The sequence below is a fragment of the Triticum aestivum genome, chromosome 6B (genome assembly GCF_018294505.1).
Source record: "Triticum aestivum cultivar Chinese Spring chromosome 6B, IWGSC CS RefSeq v2.1, whole genome shotgun sequence".
NCBI lineage: Eukaryota > Viridiplantae > Streptophyta > Magnoliopsida > Poales > Poaceae > Triticum > Triticum aestivum.
In genome coordinates this window covers 488,042,249-488,058,439 of record NC_057810.1, presented here as the reverse complement: position 1 = coordinate 488,058,439, position 16,191 = coordinate 488,042,249, and the positions used below count along the sequence as shown (strand labels likewise).

The following is a 16,191-nucleotide window of genomic DNA, read 5'->3' as shown; positions in this document are numbered from 1 at the left end:
CAATCCTAAGCATAGCATAAAAGATCGTGTAGTTCGTTTTGCTAGAGCTTTGCCAATGTCGAATATCTCTTCCTTAGACCATGAGATCGTGTAACTCCCGGATACCGTAGGAGTGCCTTGGGTGTATCAAACGTCACAACGTAACTGGGTGATTATAAAGGTGCATTACAGGTATCTCCGAAAGTAGCTGTTGGGTTGACACGGATCGAGACTGGGATTTGTCACTCCGTATGACGGAGAGGTATCTCTGGGCCCACTCGGTAATGCATCATCATATTGAGCTCAATGTGACCAAGGTGTTGGACACGGGATCATGCATTACGGTACGAGTAAAGTGACTTGCCGGTAACGAGACTGAACAAGGTATTGGGATACCGACGATCGAGTCTCGGGCAAGTAACGTACCGATTGACAAAGGGAATTGCATACAGGGTTTGATCGAATCCTCGACATCCTGGTTCATCCGATGACAACATCGAGGAGCATGTGGGAGCCATCATGGGTATCCAGATCCCGCTGATGGTTATTGACTGAGAGCGTCTCGGTCATGTCTGCATGTCTCCCGAACCCGTAGGGTCTACACACTTAAGGTTCGGTGACGCTAGGGTTATGAAGATATGTATATGCAGAAACCCGAATGTTGTTCGGAGTCCCGGATGAGATCCCGGACGTCACAAGGAGTTCCGGAATGGTCCGGAGGTAAAGAATTATATATAGGAAGTGCTATTTCGGGCATCGGGACAAGTTTCGGGGTTATCGGTATTGTACCGGGACCACCGGAAGGGTCCCGGGGGTCCACCGGGTGGGGCCACCTGTCCCGGGGGGGGGGGGCACATGGGCTGTAGGGGGTGCGCCTTGGCCTTCATGGGCCAAGGGCACCAGCCCCTATAGGCCCATGCGCCTAGGGTTTCCCCCTAGGAGGAGTCCTAGTGGTGGAAGGCACCCCTAGGTGCCTTGGGGGGGAGGGAAACCTCCCCTAGGCCGCCGCCCCCCTCCTAGTAGATCTCATCTACTAGGGCCGGCGCCCCCCCTTGGCACCCCTATATATAGTGGGGGAGAGGAGGGACTTCATACACCAGCCCCTGGCGCCTCCATCTCCCCCCGTTACGTCTCTCCCTTGTAGTCTCGGCGAAGCCCTACTGCTGTGACGCCCTGCATCCACCACCACGCCGTCGTGCTGCTGGATCTTCATCAACCTCTCCTTCCCCCTTGCTGGATCAAGAATGAGGAGACGTCTCCCGTCCCGTACGTGTGTTGAACGCGGAGGTGTCGTCCGTTCGGCGTTGGTCATCGGTGATTTGGATCACGTCGAGTACGACTACATCATCACCTTGCAAGCTTCCGCACGCGATCTACAAGTGGTATGTAGATGCAAACTCTCTCCCTTGACTCGTTGCTTAGATGAACTCATAGATGGATCTTGGTGAAACCGTAGGAAAATTTTTAATTTTCTGCAACGTTCCCAACAGTGGCATCATGAGCTAGGTCTATGCGTAGTTCTCTTTGCACGAGTAGAACACAATTTTGTTGTGGGCGTGGATTTTGTCATCTTACTTGCCTCTACTAGTCTTTTCTTGCTCAACGGTATTGTGGGATGAAGCGGCCCGGACCAACCTTACACGTACGCTTACGTGAGACCGGTTCCACCGACTGACATGCACTAGTTGCATAAGGTGGCTGGCGGGTGTCTGTCTCTCCCACCTTAGTTGGAGCGGAATCGATGAACAGGGCCCTTATGAAGGGTAAATAGAAGTTGAAAAAATCACGTTGTGGTAATTCGTAGGTAAGAAAACGTTCTTGCTAGAACCCAATTAGGGTTAACTTGTTAGAGGACGTCTAACTTGTTTTTGCAGCGATTGATCATGTGATGTGATATGGCCAGAAGTTGTGATGAATGATGAATTGTGATGTATGAGATCATGTTCTTTGTAATAGGATTCACGACTTGCATGTCGATGAGTATGACAACCGGCAGGAGCCATAGGAGTTGTCATTATTTTTTGTATGACCTGCGTGTCATTGAATAACGTCATGTAAACTACTTTACTTTATTGCTAAATGTTAGTCATAGAAGTAGAAGTAGTCGTTGGCGTGACAACTTCATGAAGACACGATGATGGAGATCATGATGATGGAGATCATGGTGTCAAGCCGGTGACAAGATGATCATGGAGCCCCGAAGATGAAGATCAATGGAGCTATATGATATTGGCCATATCATGTCACAACTATATAATTGCATGTGATGTTTATTATGTATTATGCATCTTGTTTACTTAGGACGACGGTAGTAAATAAGATGATCCCTTATAAAATTTCAAGAAGTGTTCTCCCCTAACTGTGCACCGTTGCTACAGTTCGTCGTTTCTAAGCACCACGTGATGATCGGGTGTGATGGATTCTTACGTTCACATACAACGGGTGTAAGACAGCTTTACACAGCGAAAACACTTAGGGTTAACTTGACGAGCCTAGCATGTGCAGACATGGCCTCGGAACACGGAGACCGAAAGGTCGAACACGAGTCGTATGGAAGATACGATCAACATGAAAATGTTCACCGACGATGACTAGTCCGTCTCACGTGATGATCGGACACGGACTAGTCGACTCGGATCGTGTAACACTTAGATGACTAAAGGGATGTCTAATCTAAGTGGGAGTTCATAATTTGATTAGAACTTTATTATCATGAACTTAGTCTAAAACCTTTGCAAATATGTCTTGTAGATCAATGGCCAACGCTAATGTCAACATGAACTTCAACGCGTTCCTAGAGAAAACCAAGCTGAAAGATGATGGCAGCAACTATACGGACTGGGTCCGGAACCTGAGGATCATCCTCATAGCTGCCAGGAAACAATATGTCCTAGAAGGACCGCTAGGTGACGCTCTCGTCCCAGAGAACCAAGACATTATGAATGCTTGGCAGTCTCGTGCTGATGATTACTCCCTCGTTCAGTGCGGCATGCTTTACAGCTTAGAACCGGGGCTCCAAAAGCGTTTTGAGCACCACGGAGCATATGAGATGTTCGAAGAGCTGAAACTAGTTTTTCAAGCTCATGCCCGGGTCGAGAGATATGATGTCTCCGACAAGTTCTACAGTTGTAAGATGGAGGAAAACAGTTCTGTCAGTGAGCACATCCTGAAGATGTCTGGGTTGCACAACCGTATGACCCAGCTGAACATTAACCTCCCAGATGAGGCGGTCATTGACAGAATCCTCCAGTCGCTCCCACCAAGCTACAAGAGCTTTGTGATGAACTACAACATGCAGGGGATGGAAAAGACCATTCCTGAAGTGTTCTCGATGCTGAAGTCAGCAGAGGCTGAAATCAAGAAAGAACATCAAGTGTTGATGGTCAATAAGACCACTAAGTTCAAGAAGGGCAAGGGTAAGAAGAACTTCAAGAAGGACGGCAAAGATGTTACCGCGCCTGGTAAGCCAGTTACCGGGAAGAAGTCAAAGAATGGACCCAAGCGTGAGACTGAGTGCTTTTATTGCAAGGGGAAGGGTCACTGGAAGCGGAACTGCCCCAAATACTTAGCGGATAAGAAGGCCGGCAACACCAAAGGTATATTTGATATACATGTGATTGATGTGTACCTTACCAGTAATCGTAGTAACTCCTGGGTATTTGATACCGGTGCCGTTGCTCATATTTGTAACTCACAGCAGGAGCTGCGGAATAAACGGAGACTGGCAAAGGACGAGGTGACGATGCGCGTCGGGAATGGTTCCAGAGTCGATGTGATCGCCGTCGGCACGCTGCCTCTACATTTACCTACGGGATTAGTTTTGAACCTTAATAATTGTTATTTAGTGCCAAGTTTGAGCATGAACATTGTATCAGGATCTCGTTTAATACGAGATGGCTACTCATTTAAGTCTGAGAATAATGGTTGTTCGATTTATATGAGAGATATGTTTTATGGTCATGCTCCGATGGTCAATGGTTTATTCTTAATGAATCTCGAGCATAATATTACACATGTTCATAGTGTAGATGCCAAAAGATTTAAAGTTGATAACGATAGTCCCACATACTTGTGGCACTGCCGCCTTGGTCACATTGGTGTCAAGTGCATGAAGAAGCTCCATGCCGATGGACTTTTAGAGTCTCTTGATTATGAATCGTTTGACACGTGCGAACCATGCCTCTTGGGCAAAATGACCAAGACTCCGTTCTCCGGAACAATGGAGCGAGCAACCAACTTGTTGGAAATCATACATACCGATGTGTGCGGTCCAATGAGCGTTGAGGCTCGCGGAGGATATCGTTATGTTCTCACTCTCACAGATGACTTGAGTAGATATGGGTATGTCTACTTAATGAAACACAAGTCTGAGACCTTTGAAAAGTTCAAGGAATTTCAGAATGAGGTGGAGAATCAACGTGACCGAAAGATAAAATTCTTACGATCAGATCGTGGAGGAGAATACTTAAGTCACGAATTTGGTACACACTTAAAGAAATGTGGAATCGTTTCACAGCTCACGCCGCCTGGAACACCTCAGCAAAACGGTGTGTCCGAACGTCGTAATCGCACTCTATTGGATATGGTGCGGTCTATGATGTCTCTTACCGATTTACCGCTATCATTCTGGGGATACGCTCTAGAGACAGCTACATTCACTTTAAATAGGGCACCGTCTAAATGCGTTGAGACGACACCGTATGAATTATGGTTTGGAAAGAAACCTAAACTGTCGTTTCTGAAAGTTTGGGGATGCGATGCTTATGTCAAGAAACTTCAACCTGAAAAGCTCGAACCCAAGTCGGAAAAATGCGTATTCATAGGATACCCTAAGGAAACTGTAGGGTATACCTTCTACTTAAGATCCGAAGGCAAGATCTTTGTAGCCAAGAACGGATGCTTTCTGGAAAAAGAGTTTCTCTCGAAAGAAGTAAGTGGGAGGAAAGTAGAACTCGATGAAGTACTACCTCTTGAGCAGGAAAGTGGCGCAGTGCAGGAAACCGTTCCTGTGATGCCCACACCAACTGAAGAGGAAAACAATGATGATGATCAAGGTACTTCGGATCAAGTTACTGCTGAACTTCGTAGGTCCACAAGGACACGTTCCGCACCAGAGTGGTACGGCAACCCTGTCCTGGAAATCATGTTGTTAGACAACAATGAACCTTCGAACTATGAAGAAGCAATGGCGGGCCCGGATTCCAACAAATGGCTTGAAGCCATGAAATCCGAGATAGAATCCATGTATGAAAACAAAGTATGGACTTTGACAGACTTGCCCGATGATCGGCGAGCGATAGAAAACAAATGGATCTTTAAGAAGAAGACGGACGCGGATGGTAATATTACCATCTATAAAGCTCGACTTGTCGCTAAGGGTTATCGACAGGTTCAAGGGATTGACTACGACGAGACATTCTCTCCCGTAGCGAAGCTAAAGTCCGTCCGAATCATGTTAGCAATTGCCGCATACTATGATTATGAGATATGGCAGATGGACGTCAAAACAGCATTCCTTAACGGGCATCTTAAGGAAGAACTGTATATGATGCAGCCGGAAGGTTTTGTCGATCCTCGGAACGCTAACAAAGTATGCAAGCTCCAGCAATCCATTTATGGACTAGTGCAAGCATCTCGGAGTTGGAACATTCGCTTTGATGAGATGATCAAAGCGTTTGGGTTTATGCAGACTTATGGAGAAGCCTGCGTTTACAAGAAAGTGAGTGGGAGCTCTGTAGCATTTCTCATATTATATGTAGATGACATACTCTTGATGGGAAATGATATAGAATTTCTGGACAGCATTAAGGCCTACTTGAATAAGTGTTTTTCAATGAAGGACCTTGGAGAAGCTGCTTATATATTAGGCATCAAGATCTATAGAGATAGATCGAGACGCCTCATAGGTCTTTCACAAAGCACATACCTTGATAAGATTTTGAAGAGATTCAGAATGGATCAGTCCAAGAAGGGGTTCTTGCCTATGTTACAAGGTGTGAGACTGAGCTCAACTCAGTCACCGACCACGGCAAAAGATAAAGAAGAGATGAGTGTCATCCCCTATGCTTCAGCCATAGGATCTATTATGTATGCCATGCTGTGTACCAGACCCGATGTAAACCTTGCCGTAAGTTTGGTAGCAAGATACCAAAGTAATCCCGGCAAGGAACACTGGACAGCGGTCAAGAATATCCTGAAGTACCTGAAAAGGACGAAGGACATGTTTCTCGTTTATGGAGGAGACGAAGAGCTCGTCGTAAAGGGTTACGTCGACGCTAGCTTCGACTCAGATCTGGATGACTCTAAGTCACAAACCGGATACGTGTATATGTTGAATGGTGGAGCAGTAAGCTGGTGCAGCTGCAAGCAGAGCGTCATGGCGGGATCTACGTGTGAAGCGGAGTACATGGCAGCCTCGGAGGCAGCACATGAAGCGATTTGGGTGAAGGAGTTCATCACCGACCTAGGAGTCATACCCAATGCGTCGGGGCCGATCAAACTCTTCTGTGACAACACTGGAGCTATTGCCCTCGCCAAGGAGCCCAGGTTTCACAAGAAGACCAGGCACATCAAGCGTCGTTTCAACTCCATCCGTGAAAATGTTCAAGATTGAGACATAGAGATTTGCAAAGTGCACACGGATCTGAATGTCGCAGATCCGCTGACTAAACCTCTCTCGCGTGCAAAACATGATCAACACCAGAACTCTGTGGGTGTTCGATTCATCACAATGTAACTAGATTGGTGACTCTAGTGCAAGTGGGAGACTGTTGGAAATATGCCCTAGAGGCAATAATAAAAGTATTATTATATTTCATTGTTCATGATAATTGTCTTTTATTCATGCTATAACTGTATTATCCGGAAATCGTAATACACGTGTGAATACTTAGACCACGATATGTTCCTGGTAAGCCTCTAGTTGACCAGCTCGTTGTGATCAACAGATAGTCATGGTTTCCTGACTATGGACATTGGATGTCGTTGATAACGGGATCACATCATTAGGAGAATGATGTGATGGACAAGACCCAATCCTAAGCATAGCATAAAAGATCGTGTAGTTCGTTTTGCTAGAGCTTTGCCAATGTCGAATATCTCTTCCTTAGACCATGAGATCGTGTAACTCCCGGATACCGTAGGAGTGCCTTGGGTGTATCAAACGTCACAACGTAACTGGGTGATTATAAAGGTGCATTACAGGTATCTCCGAAAGTAGCTGTTGGGTTGACACGGATCGAGACTGGGATTTGTCACTCCGTATGACGGAGAGGTATCTCTGGGCCCACTCGGTAATGCATCATCATATTGAGCTCAATGTGACCAAGGTGTTGGACACGGGATCATGCATTACGGTACGAGTAAAGTGACTTGCCGGTAACGAGACTGAACAAGGTATTGGGATACCGACGATCGAGTCTCAGGCAAGTAACGTACCGATTGACAAAGGGAATTGCATACAGGGTTTGATCGAATCCTCGACATCGTGGTTCATCCGATGACAACATTGAGGAGCATGTGGGAGCCATCATGGGTATCCAGATCCCGCTGATGGTTATTGACTGAGAGCGTCTCGGTCATGTCTGCATGTCTCCCGAACCCGTAGGGTCTACACACTTAAGGTTCGGTGACGCTAGGGTTATGAAGATATGTATATGCAGAAACCCGAATGTTGTTCGGAGTCCCGGATGAGATCCCGGACGTCACAAGGAGTTCCGGAATGGTCCGAAGGTAAAGAATTATATATAGGAAGTGCTATTTCGGGCATCGGGACAAGTTTCGGGGTTATCGGTATTGTACCGGGACCACCGGAAGGGTCCCGGGGGTCCACCGGGTGGGGCCACCTGTCCCGGGGGGCCACATGGGCTGTAGGGGGTGCGCCTTGGCCTTCATGGGCCAAGGGCACCAGCCCCTATAGGCCCATGCGCCTAGGGTTTCCCCCTAGGAGGAGTCCTAGTGGTGGAAGGCACCCCTAGGTGCCTTGGGGGGGAGGGAAACCTCCCCTAGGCCGCCGCCCCCCCTAGTAGATCTCATCTACTAGGGCCGGCGCCCCCCCCCCTTGGCACCCCTATATATAGTGGGGGAGAGGAGGGACTTCATACACCAGCCCCTGGCGCCTCCATCTCCCCCCGTTACGTCTCTCCCTCGTAGTCTCGGCGAAGCCCTGCTGCTGTGACGCCCTGCATCCACCACCACGCCGTCGTGCTGCTGGATCTTCATCAACCTCTCCTTCCCCCTTGCTGGATCAAGAAGGAGGAGACGTCTCCCGTCCCGTACGTGTGTTGAACGCGGAGGTGCCGTCCGTTCAGCGCTGGTCATCGGTGATTTGGATCACGTCGAGTACGACTACATCATCACCTTGCAAGCTTCCGCACGCGATCTACAAGTGGTATGTAGATGCAAACTCTCTCCCTTGACTCGTTGCTTAGATGAACTCATAGATGGATCTTGGTGAAACCGTAGGAAAAATTTTAATTGTCTGCAACGTTCCCCAACACTATGGACTAAAGCCATCCGGTTTATATAGACACCGGAGAGGGCTAGGGTTACATAGAGTCGGTTACAAAGGTAGGAGATCTACACATCCGTATCGCCAAGCTTGCCTTCCACGCCAAGGAAAGTCCCATCCGGACACGGGACGAAGTCTTCAATCTTGTATCTTCATAGTCTTGGAGTCCGGCCGATGATGATAGTTCGGCTATCCGGACACCCCCTAGTCCGGGACTCCCTCACTCAGCAAGGACATTATTATCACGAGTAGGTTGAGGAATAGACAACAAACTACGTGTAGCAGAGGGAACTCGAAGGACACTAGAAAGATGCAGTTTGCGAAAATTGTGTGCAAGAAGTGATGCCTGACCAACATGGGAGATGCGCATACCTACTTCGTTGGTGGTGTGCACCTGATCATGTCCACGATATGGTTCCTGAGTGGATAGCTTGCCCATCTCGCTGGTGAGATGATTCGTCGCTCCTGTATCCATATACCACGCCGGATCAAGAGAGTAGGACTGGGTGCGCCCGTGCTCGTGCCCCGTCACAGCAGCTGCAGCCTGCTTATCATTCCCTTTTCCATTGTTACCAAGGCCAAGCAAGTCTTGCTTGTAGCGTCTGTGGCAGCGAGAGGCGAGGTGACGATCTATGCCACAAAGCTGACAAGCCTAAGGAGCACCACAACTAGAACGGCAAGCAACTGGGCGACTCCCGCCAGTGATGGTCGGCGCGTTGCCCTGCGAGGCCTGCGACGAGGAAGCCGGTGGTTTGCCACCTGATGGGGTCGGCTTCTGAGGTTTGCAGCGTGTGGCGGCGTTGGCGAAGACGAAGCTGGGGGAAACACGGCGCGCCTTGATGCGATGCTCACGCCCAAGGAGGCGCGCATAGAGCTCACGACGCGGGAGCGTACCCTCTCGACCATGGACGTTCTCAATGAGATTATCATAATCATCATCAAGCCTGTTAAGCACAAAGGTGGTGAAGTCCTCGTCCTGAAGCGGCTGACCAATAGAGGCCAAGGTGTCGGCGAGGCTCGTCATCTTGTTGAAGTACTCCGTGATGCTGAGATCGCCAAGCTTGGTCTCACCCAGCTCGGTGTGTATAGAGTGTGCACGCGCCTGAGACTGAGAGGTGAAACTAGTGTGGAGGGCCGCCCATGCCTCCCTGGACGTAGCGGTGAAGATGACCATCGACGAAACACTCGGCGTGAGCGAAGACTGGATGGCGGAGAGAATGGCCTGATCCTGCGCCACCCACGTGTCATATGCCGGATGGTGAGGGGGTGGGCACGGGATGGACCCGTCGACATAACCCTCCAAGTAGCGGCTGCAGAGTAGAGGTAAGACCTGAGCACGCCATGACAGGTAGTTGTCCGGCGCGAGCTTCACCGACAGCAGGTGCGAGAAATAAAACGGCGGAGGCGCCGCGGTTTGAGTAGTGTACGCCTGTGCCAGTGGTGCATAGGGATCCATGGAGAGGGCCATCTCTGGACGAGGGACCATCGCGTAGGCACCAGGCGAGGAGTAGGATCCGGCAGAGGCGACAGCCAAAGCGCCGGCAGCGCCGCGGGCTCGGGCGGGGCGATCAGATCGTCCGGAGCCCCCGGGGAAGCGGGCGGCGGCGGCAAGGCACCGTACGTTGCCGCAAGGGGCCGGGAGGCCGGGAAGGGCGACATCGGGGCGAGGGCCGGCACGGCGGTGGCGGTCGAGATCGGCGCGGCGGCGGCGGGAGGTGGTGCAGCGGAAGACATCGTAACCTAAACTGATACCATGTAAAACATAGGGTGGTTTGGGAAACTGGCTCGACACCCTAAAACAGGGTGTGGCTATCTCATTATATAGACGTACCAAGAGGTATAATACAAGGCCTATACAAGACTACGTATATACAGTCTAACATACACAACACAAATGCGATGGTTCGCTGTGTTCTTTCTCGTTACATAACTTAAATGACAAATGCACGAGTCACCTTCTGGCGCAGAATATATTTTTTTAGTAAAGGCTCATACGCAATGCATAACAGAAACACGAATCCATGCCGAAAACAAGCCGCGTTTATGATAACCCCAACTGAATTGCTTATGATAACCTCAACTGAAAGCAATTCTCAACAGACAACACATGGAGTATTATGCTTATGTCATAGTCACACGGGAGAGTATCTTGCCAGACACAAACGAAAATGACATCACCGACTGAACTCAATGGAGGGAAAAGGGAGTAACCAACATTACTCAAAATTTCCTTTCCATTTACTATCACTAAGAACAGCACTTTCAAGCTTTGACGGAAGCAACATCTGTGCCAAGGTACCGGGGGAGGAAAGATACACGCTTCGAGGCAAAAATATATACACATCAGGGTATAGACAGATCTCACCTTATGGAAGCCTACTGTACATGGTTGCCCCCTTACACATTCTACGGTTCGAAGCTAGCTAGAAATACAATGGTGCAAGCGCCTTCATGGGTGCTCCAGGAAAAAAACCCTATTCAGAGATCGAGATGGAACTATAGGCGGCACCATCTGCCTTTAATCCTGAAATAGTTACATAATTCCCGGTGAATCGTGCAAACTACAAAGGATAGATAAAAATGAAACAAGATGGAAGACTTACATGAACTATCAAAAAAGGCTCAATGCACTATCCGTAAGAAGTGAGCTTCTGGAGCTCCCTAGCTCTAGCTCATCAGAGGTGGAATTGTACGAAGACAGCAACTTCCTCTGTATGATGTTGCATAGGATACATGTTAGTTCCCTTTTCAGATTATAAAATTTTAATTTCTGAATAGGTAATGGAACTAATACGAATGCTGGAGTTGAGTATCAGTTCAAATCAGTTCAAATCATTTCTTACTTCCCAGGCCCAACATGCTAAAGAAACACATTTTCCCTTGAAAGGTTGACTATTTACAAAGGACAGACCCAGTGCATAGAAGCTCCCACACAAGGTGGGGTCTGGGGAGGGATTATAGGAACCTAGTCTTACCCCTGCAAAGTGCAATGCAGAGAGGCTGGTTCGAACCCAGGACCTCTTGGCACAAGTGGGGAGGACTATTTACAATACAAATTAATTTGGTCTTCGATTTTGGAGAAGAATTGGGTATCAGCACATACCAAATTTCTGATAATTTTGAAAGTTTGCAAAACATGATGACTTTACACACATGATAGCTGCCCAAATATTCCAGTCATTCTGCACAGTGGCAACAATTTGTATTGACAGTACCAAGGCAGAAACCATGGCAATTGGGCAAACCCTGATAGAAGCACAGTGTGTGAAGAGACACCCAAGTTCAAGAAGACACGAGCATGCTGTTGAAATCCTGCGCAGTTTCTTTATATGAAAGAAATAACTTCTGCTACTGACCAAATAAGGAGTTAAACATCTGAAACTGACCGCCTGCTCATCAAATATGCATTTACGGGATGTATTAAACTGGTTACCTTGACACCACCATAAAACATAATAACTGTTAACATACAGCAATACATGCATAATGCGTGAGATAGCTCTGCTACTTGCATTACCTTTCAGATGTACTCCCTCCGTCCCAAAATTCTTGTCTTAGATTTGTCTATATACGGATGTATCTATTCATGTTTTAGTGTTAGATACATCCGTATCTAGATAAATTTAAGACAAGAATTTTGGGATGGAGGTAATAGTAAAGAAAGGTCTATCAATAAGAGAAACAAGCATGGCAATATGCACAGAAGTTCTGAACAAAAACTACAACAGCTTGACTTATAAGTTATAACAACTGCTGGTAACATGAAAAGGCAGTGAACAATTTAGTGCAAATATGATCTATAGCCTAACGAAATGTTGGATAGCTACTTACTTGATCTTCAAAATCAGGACTGGTCAAGTTGATGGAGAGATTTCTCATCAACAACAGTGCCTAGAGATCAAAAGACACAAATGTCAGTTGATGAGAAGTAAGACATTTCAAACCATTATTATTCGAAAAAATATGAATTCAACATGCCATCGATTAGTTTCGACATAACACAAAGGGTTAAAATGGTGACAAAACAAGCATATACAGTTTGTTGCAATGCTTAAAAACTAAACATGCATATAGAGTTTTTTGCTATGCTTAAATCAGGAGCATTCTGCATAAGCCTATAGGTACATAAGAAATTTTAGAGCCGAAGAGTATTTATTCTTGTGATTTATAAATTCTTGATTTGACAAAGCAATTATTTTGGAGGAGAAATTGGGCAATGCAACATTACAACCATAGCCTTAGTTAAGCTATGCCTATGGTCAATTTCTTTATGAATAGAAGAAAACCTAGTATATCAACGACTCACATACCGTTTCAACATCAATTGGATTCATCTCCTTCAGTTTCTGCAAATGGCCCTTTGTGCTTGGATCGAAAACACTGCCTAAGAAGCTGTATACTTGTGCAAAATCTGGCATAACTGTATCAAAATTTGAAAGAGGGGGTTAAAGGAGTTTAAAATGGTAGGTCGGATAAAAAAACAAAGCAGTCCTGTGACAAAAGCCACGATAACAATACAGTAAAATCAATGGATGAATGAGCTGTAAGAATTACTTTATCCTATTTATTCATTCTAAAGAACGAACCGCATGTTATAAATACTAGAACAGAACTGCAAAAGTCTTGGAAATAAATAGACTATCAAAAGTATCTAAAGACTAGAGGTACTGACTGCGGAGTGATGGAACTTGATTTATCTGGTCATTGGTTTCACCAGATTGCCATGCCCTTGGAGGGCCTTCACTACTGCTTGAGCAAAAAATGTTTGGACCCATAGACCCAGCACCTAAATCTTCTGAGCAAAAGGAGGTAAGGATTAACTGACGAAGAGTACACTTGGACTATTTAGAGGAAGGGCACCTTGAAGTACAAACCTTTCATGAAAGATGAGGCGACAACTGGTGGGATAGAATTGTGGGTCCATGGAGAAACAGCCACGTTCATTCCTGAGTTTCTAAGCATGGCAGATGGATCTGTCTTCAGGGCATATCCTGGCTCTGCAAGACAAGAGAAGATAGTGAAGCAACTGTCGGTATAAAGAGGCACCGATAAAATGATAATGTAAAATTGTTACTTGTAAAACTAAGTTCGATGACTCACCATTTTTGGAGGCCTTCTGAGGGTATGGGTGGGCAGCTTTACGCTTTGGTCGTGGAGGTGGGACATGTTCGCTGGTTCCATTTTTCTGAACCTTCAAAAAATACTTCTGTGCATGGCTCCTTATCTGCAAAACCAAATTAATATGTAACATGAAAATGGTTTTACCGGAGAAGCCATTGCCAGGAAAATCGATCCAAGCGCTGTGCAATGTTTGCACAGAAAAATGAGGAGACATCGGTTGTTTACAAAGCAGCAGACATCTCCATTTGTAAGGTTTAGTAAGGCGCTCCATTATGTTGGGATTGTGGTGCAAATTGATCATAATTTCACTTGATTTTTCAGTTTATAATCCAAATACCTGGATGACAGTCTTCGAACCAACAAAAGCTTCTATCTTTTTCCAGTCACGATCAAAGCTGAAAAGAACTCAGGTTTTCCACATTAATGTCACATTAAGATGAAATCTTATAATTGACTATCAAATCTTCAACACATATAGGTGAATTCAACTATAGTAACTGTCAAATTATCCGCACAAAAAACATATTTGTCGGTACACCTGAACGAAAACTATTTTACCTACTCCTTCCGTTCACAAATATAGGATTTTCCAACTTTTTTGTGAATGGATGTATATAGACACGTTTTAGTCCATATTGAAGTATCCGAACCGTCTTATATTTGTGAACGGAGGGAGTAGTACATAAATGATGGTGGTCTGAACAGTGAACGTATGAGGCTCTGGGTAATCGAGTTGTAGGAATGTTTACTAAATTCTACTAGTAAATATTATGGCTTGAAAAATTATGCTCTTCACTGAAAACATGTCTACAAAAACGCAGTACAATTGCAGAAGGAACGTCCAAGTGATCTATCATCATCATCATCATCAAACTTTAAACAAGCGAAAAAACAAGCTAAGTTCAGCAAACACTATAGGCACAAAAATAATTATTAGCGCCAGCTAACTAACGCATCAAAAAGGCTAGAAAAAATATATACAGTCGTTGGCCCAAAGATCACAGAAAAATGGAAGCTATGCGAAGTTTTGAGCCAAGCGCGAATGGACTAAATTTTTTTCGAATTGAGGGGTTCCCCCCAAATACAAGCAGTTTTTCCAGCCCATTTGCAAGTTCAAACAGAGCGAATGGAATTGCGTGGAGAAACACAAAAGGGGGAGGGAAGAAAACCGTGGAGAAACACAAAAGGGGAAGGGAAGAAAATCGTGGAGCACCACAGTTCAGCGTCTGCTTACAGCTGCAGGGCCTCGAGGAACTTGTCGTGCTCCTGCTCCGTCCAGCTCTCGCGCGACTTGGTGATGGTGTAGGGCTTCCGCACCTTCTTGCTGGCGTCGTCGCCCGACACGGCGGCGGCCGCCTCGGACAGCGCCGGCGGCGGCGGCGGGTTCGTGGAGACCATATGGAACGCACGGAGGCCTGGTTCCGTTGGGTGCCGGTGGCGGTCTCTCGCTCGCTGGACCGGAGGAGGGGAGAGGTTGGCTTTTGTCCGTAGCGCGGCCGCGTCCGCCTGCGTGGTGGCTGCGTCGCGTCGCGTCGCGGTGTGGCGCCGGGCCGGGTTGGGTGGGAGTGTGTGGGTGGTGGCGCCGCTGGGGGGGCGTGCGGGGTTTTGGCCGCGCGTTTTGGTTGCGGGGCAGACAGACTGTGCGCGGGCCCCGCCGCGTGGGCCACAGGGCGCGCGCGCTTGTGGCTGCGCTGCGCGGGGGGAAGGCCCACTTGCGCCCCGCACGTCCCCCTCACCCCACCCCCACCCCACCACACACACGCGGGGGCGCTCTCGGCTCTACTAGCTGCTGCTCCTACTGGTCGCCGGCGTCACGCCGAGCTCGTTCGTGTGGCTGGCTGCTCGCGTCCGCTCGCCGCGTGCTGTTTTTTTTAGCGGAGATAAATACACTCACGGTCACTCTAGTTGCGACTGAAGCACGATACGGTCACTAAATTCAGGAATACGCTCGATACAGTCACTGAATACGATGTGACGTGAAAATACGGTCACTGTAGCACGTACACGGTGGGTAGGCGGTGGGTTTGACCAACTGTTGACTGCCACATTGTTCGTTTCGATTCGGCCAATCTTGCATGGAGGGTCTTTTTGTAAAAGTGCAAAATTCCCCATCCTCAAATCCCTAACACGTCGCTCTCATTGCGCCGCCCGGTCAAATCCCTTGCGTCGCCCCCCTCCCGTCGCTCTGCTCCGCCTCCCTCCCTCCCTCCCGTCGCTCTCCTCCGCCTCACCTCACCGCCGCCGCCGAGGAGGGTAGTTCCTTGCCCTCTGGTGCTCATGTCTGCCGCCAGCTCCTCCTCCGCTGCTGTTCGCCGTCGTGCACTGGCGCTGCCGCTTGTCCGCTACCCGACCTGCAAGGATAAGGTGTGCATGTACATCTCTACCACAGAGAAGCACGACGGATGGGTCTTCTACAAGTGCCAGAAGCATGGGGTCAGTTTTGTTGTTCGATTTACATTCTTGATGTGATTTGGGTTATGTTCTGCATCCAAAGATTGAATATTTTTTCACCACATTCGTCTGTGGTTTGGATAGGTCACTTGTGATTTCTGGAGGTGGGAGTTGGAGTATGTTGAGCACCT

General features: G+C 47.6%; 1 protein-coding gene across 4 annotated transcripts; it reads right to left on the bottom strand.

The window, feature by feature from the left end:
- Positions 1-10,578: 10,578 nt before the first annotated feature.
- LOC123137616 (protein REVEILLE 6) lies at positions 10,579-15,199 on the bottom strand. Of its 4 annotated transcripts, none has more exons than XR_006468373.1 (10): positions 14,844-15,199; positions 13,947-14,004; positions 13,589-13,712; positions 13,363-13,485; positions 13,161-13,283; positions 12,799-12,908; positions 12,320-12,379; positions 11,592-11,877; positions 11,092-11,198; positions 10,579-11,012 (listed from the first exon to the last, which is right to left on the bottom strand). XR_006468373.1 is itself a non-coding variant. In XM_044557435.1 (9 exons), exons 1-8 carry the CDS (start codon positions 15,005-15,007, stop codon positions 11,100-11,102), a joined length of 861 nt encoding a protein of 286 aa, XP_044413370.1. In that variant the 5' UTR covers positions 15,008-15,193; the 3' UTR covers positions 10,579-11,012; positions 11,092-11,099. The 4 variants fall into 4 exon arrangements, 2 of the variants coding, with proteins under 2 accessions (XP_044413370.1, XP_044413371.1); XR_006468374.1 differs by having other exon boundaries at positions 13,161-13,280; positions 14,844-15,198; XM_044557435.1 differs by lacking the exon at positions 11,592-11,877 and having other exon boundaries at positions 14,844-15,193.
- Between the last annotated feature and the right edge of the window lie 992 nt (positions 15,200-16,191).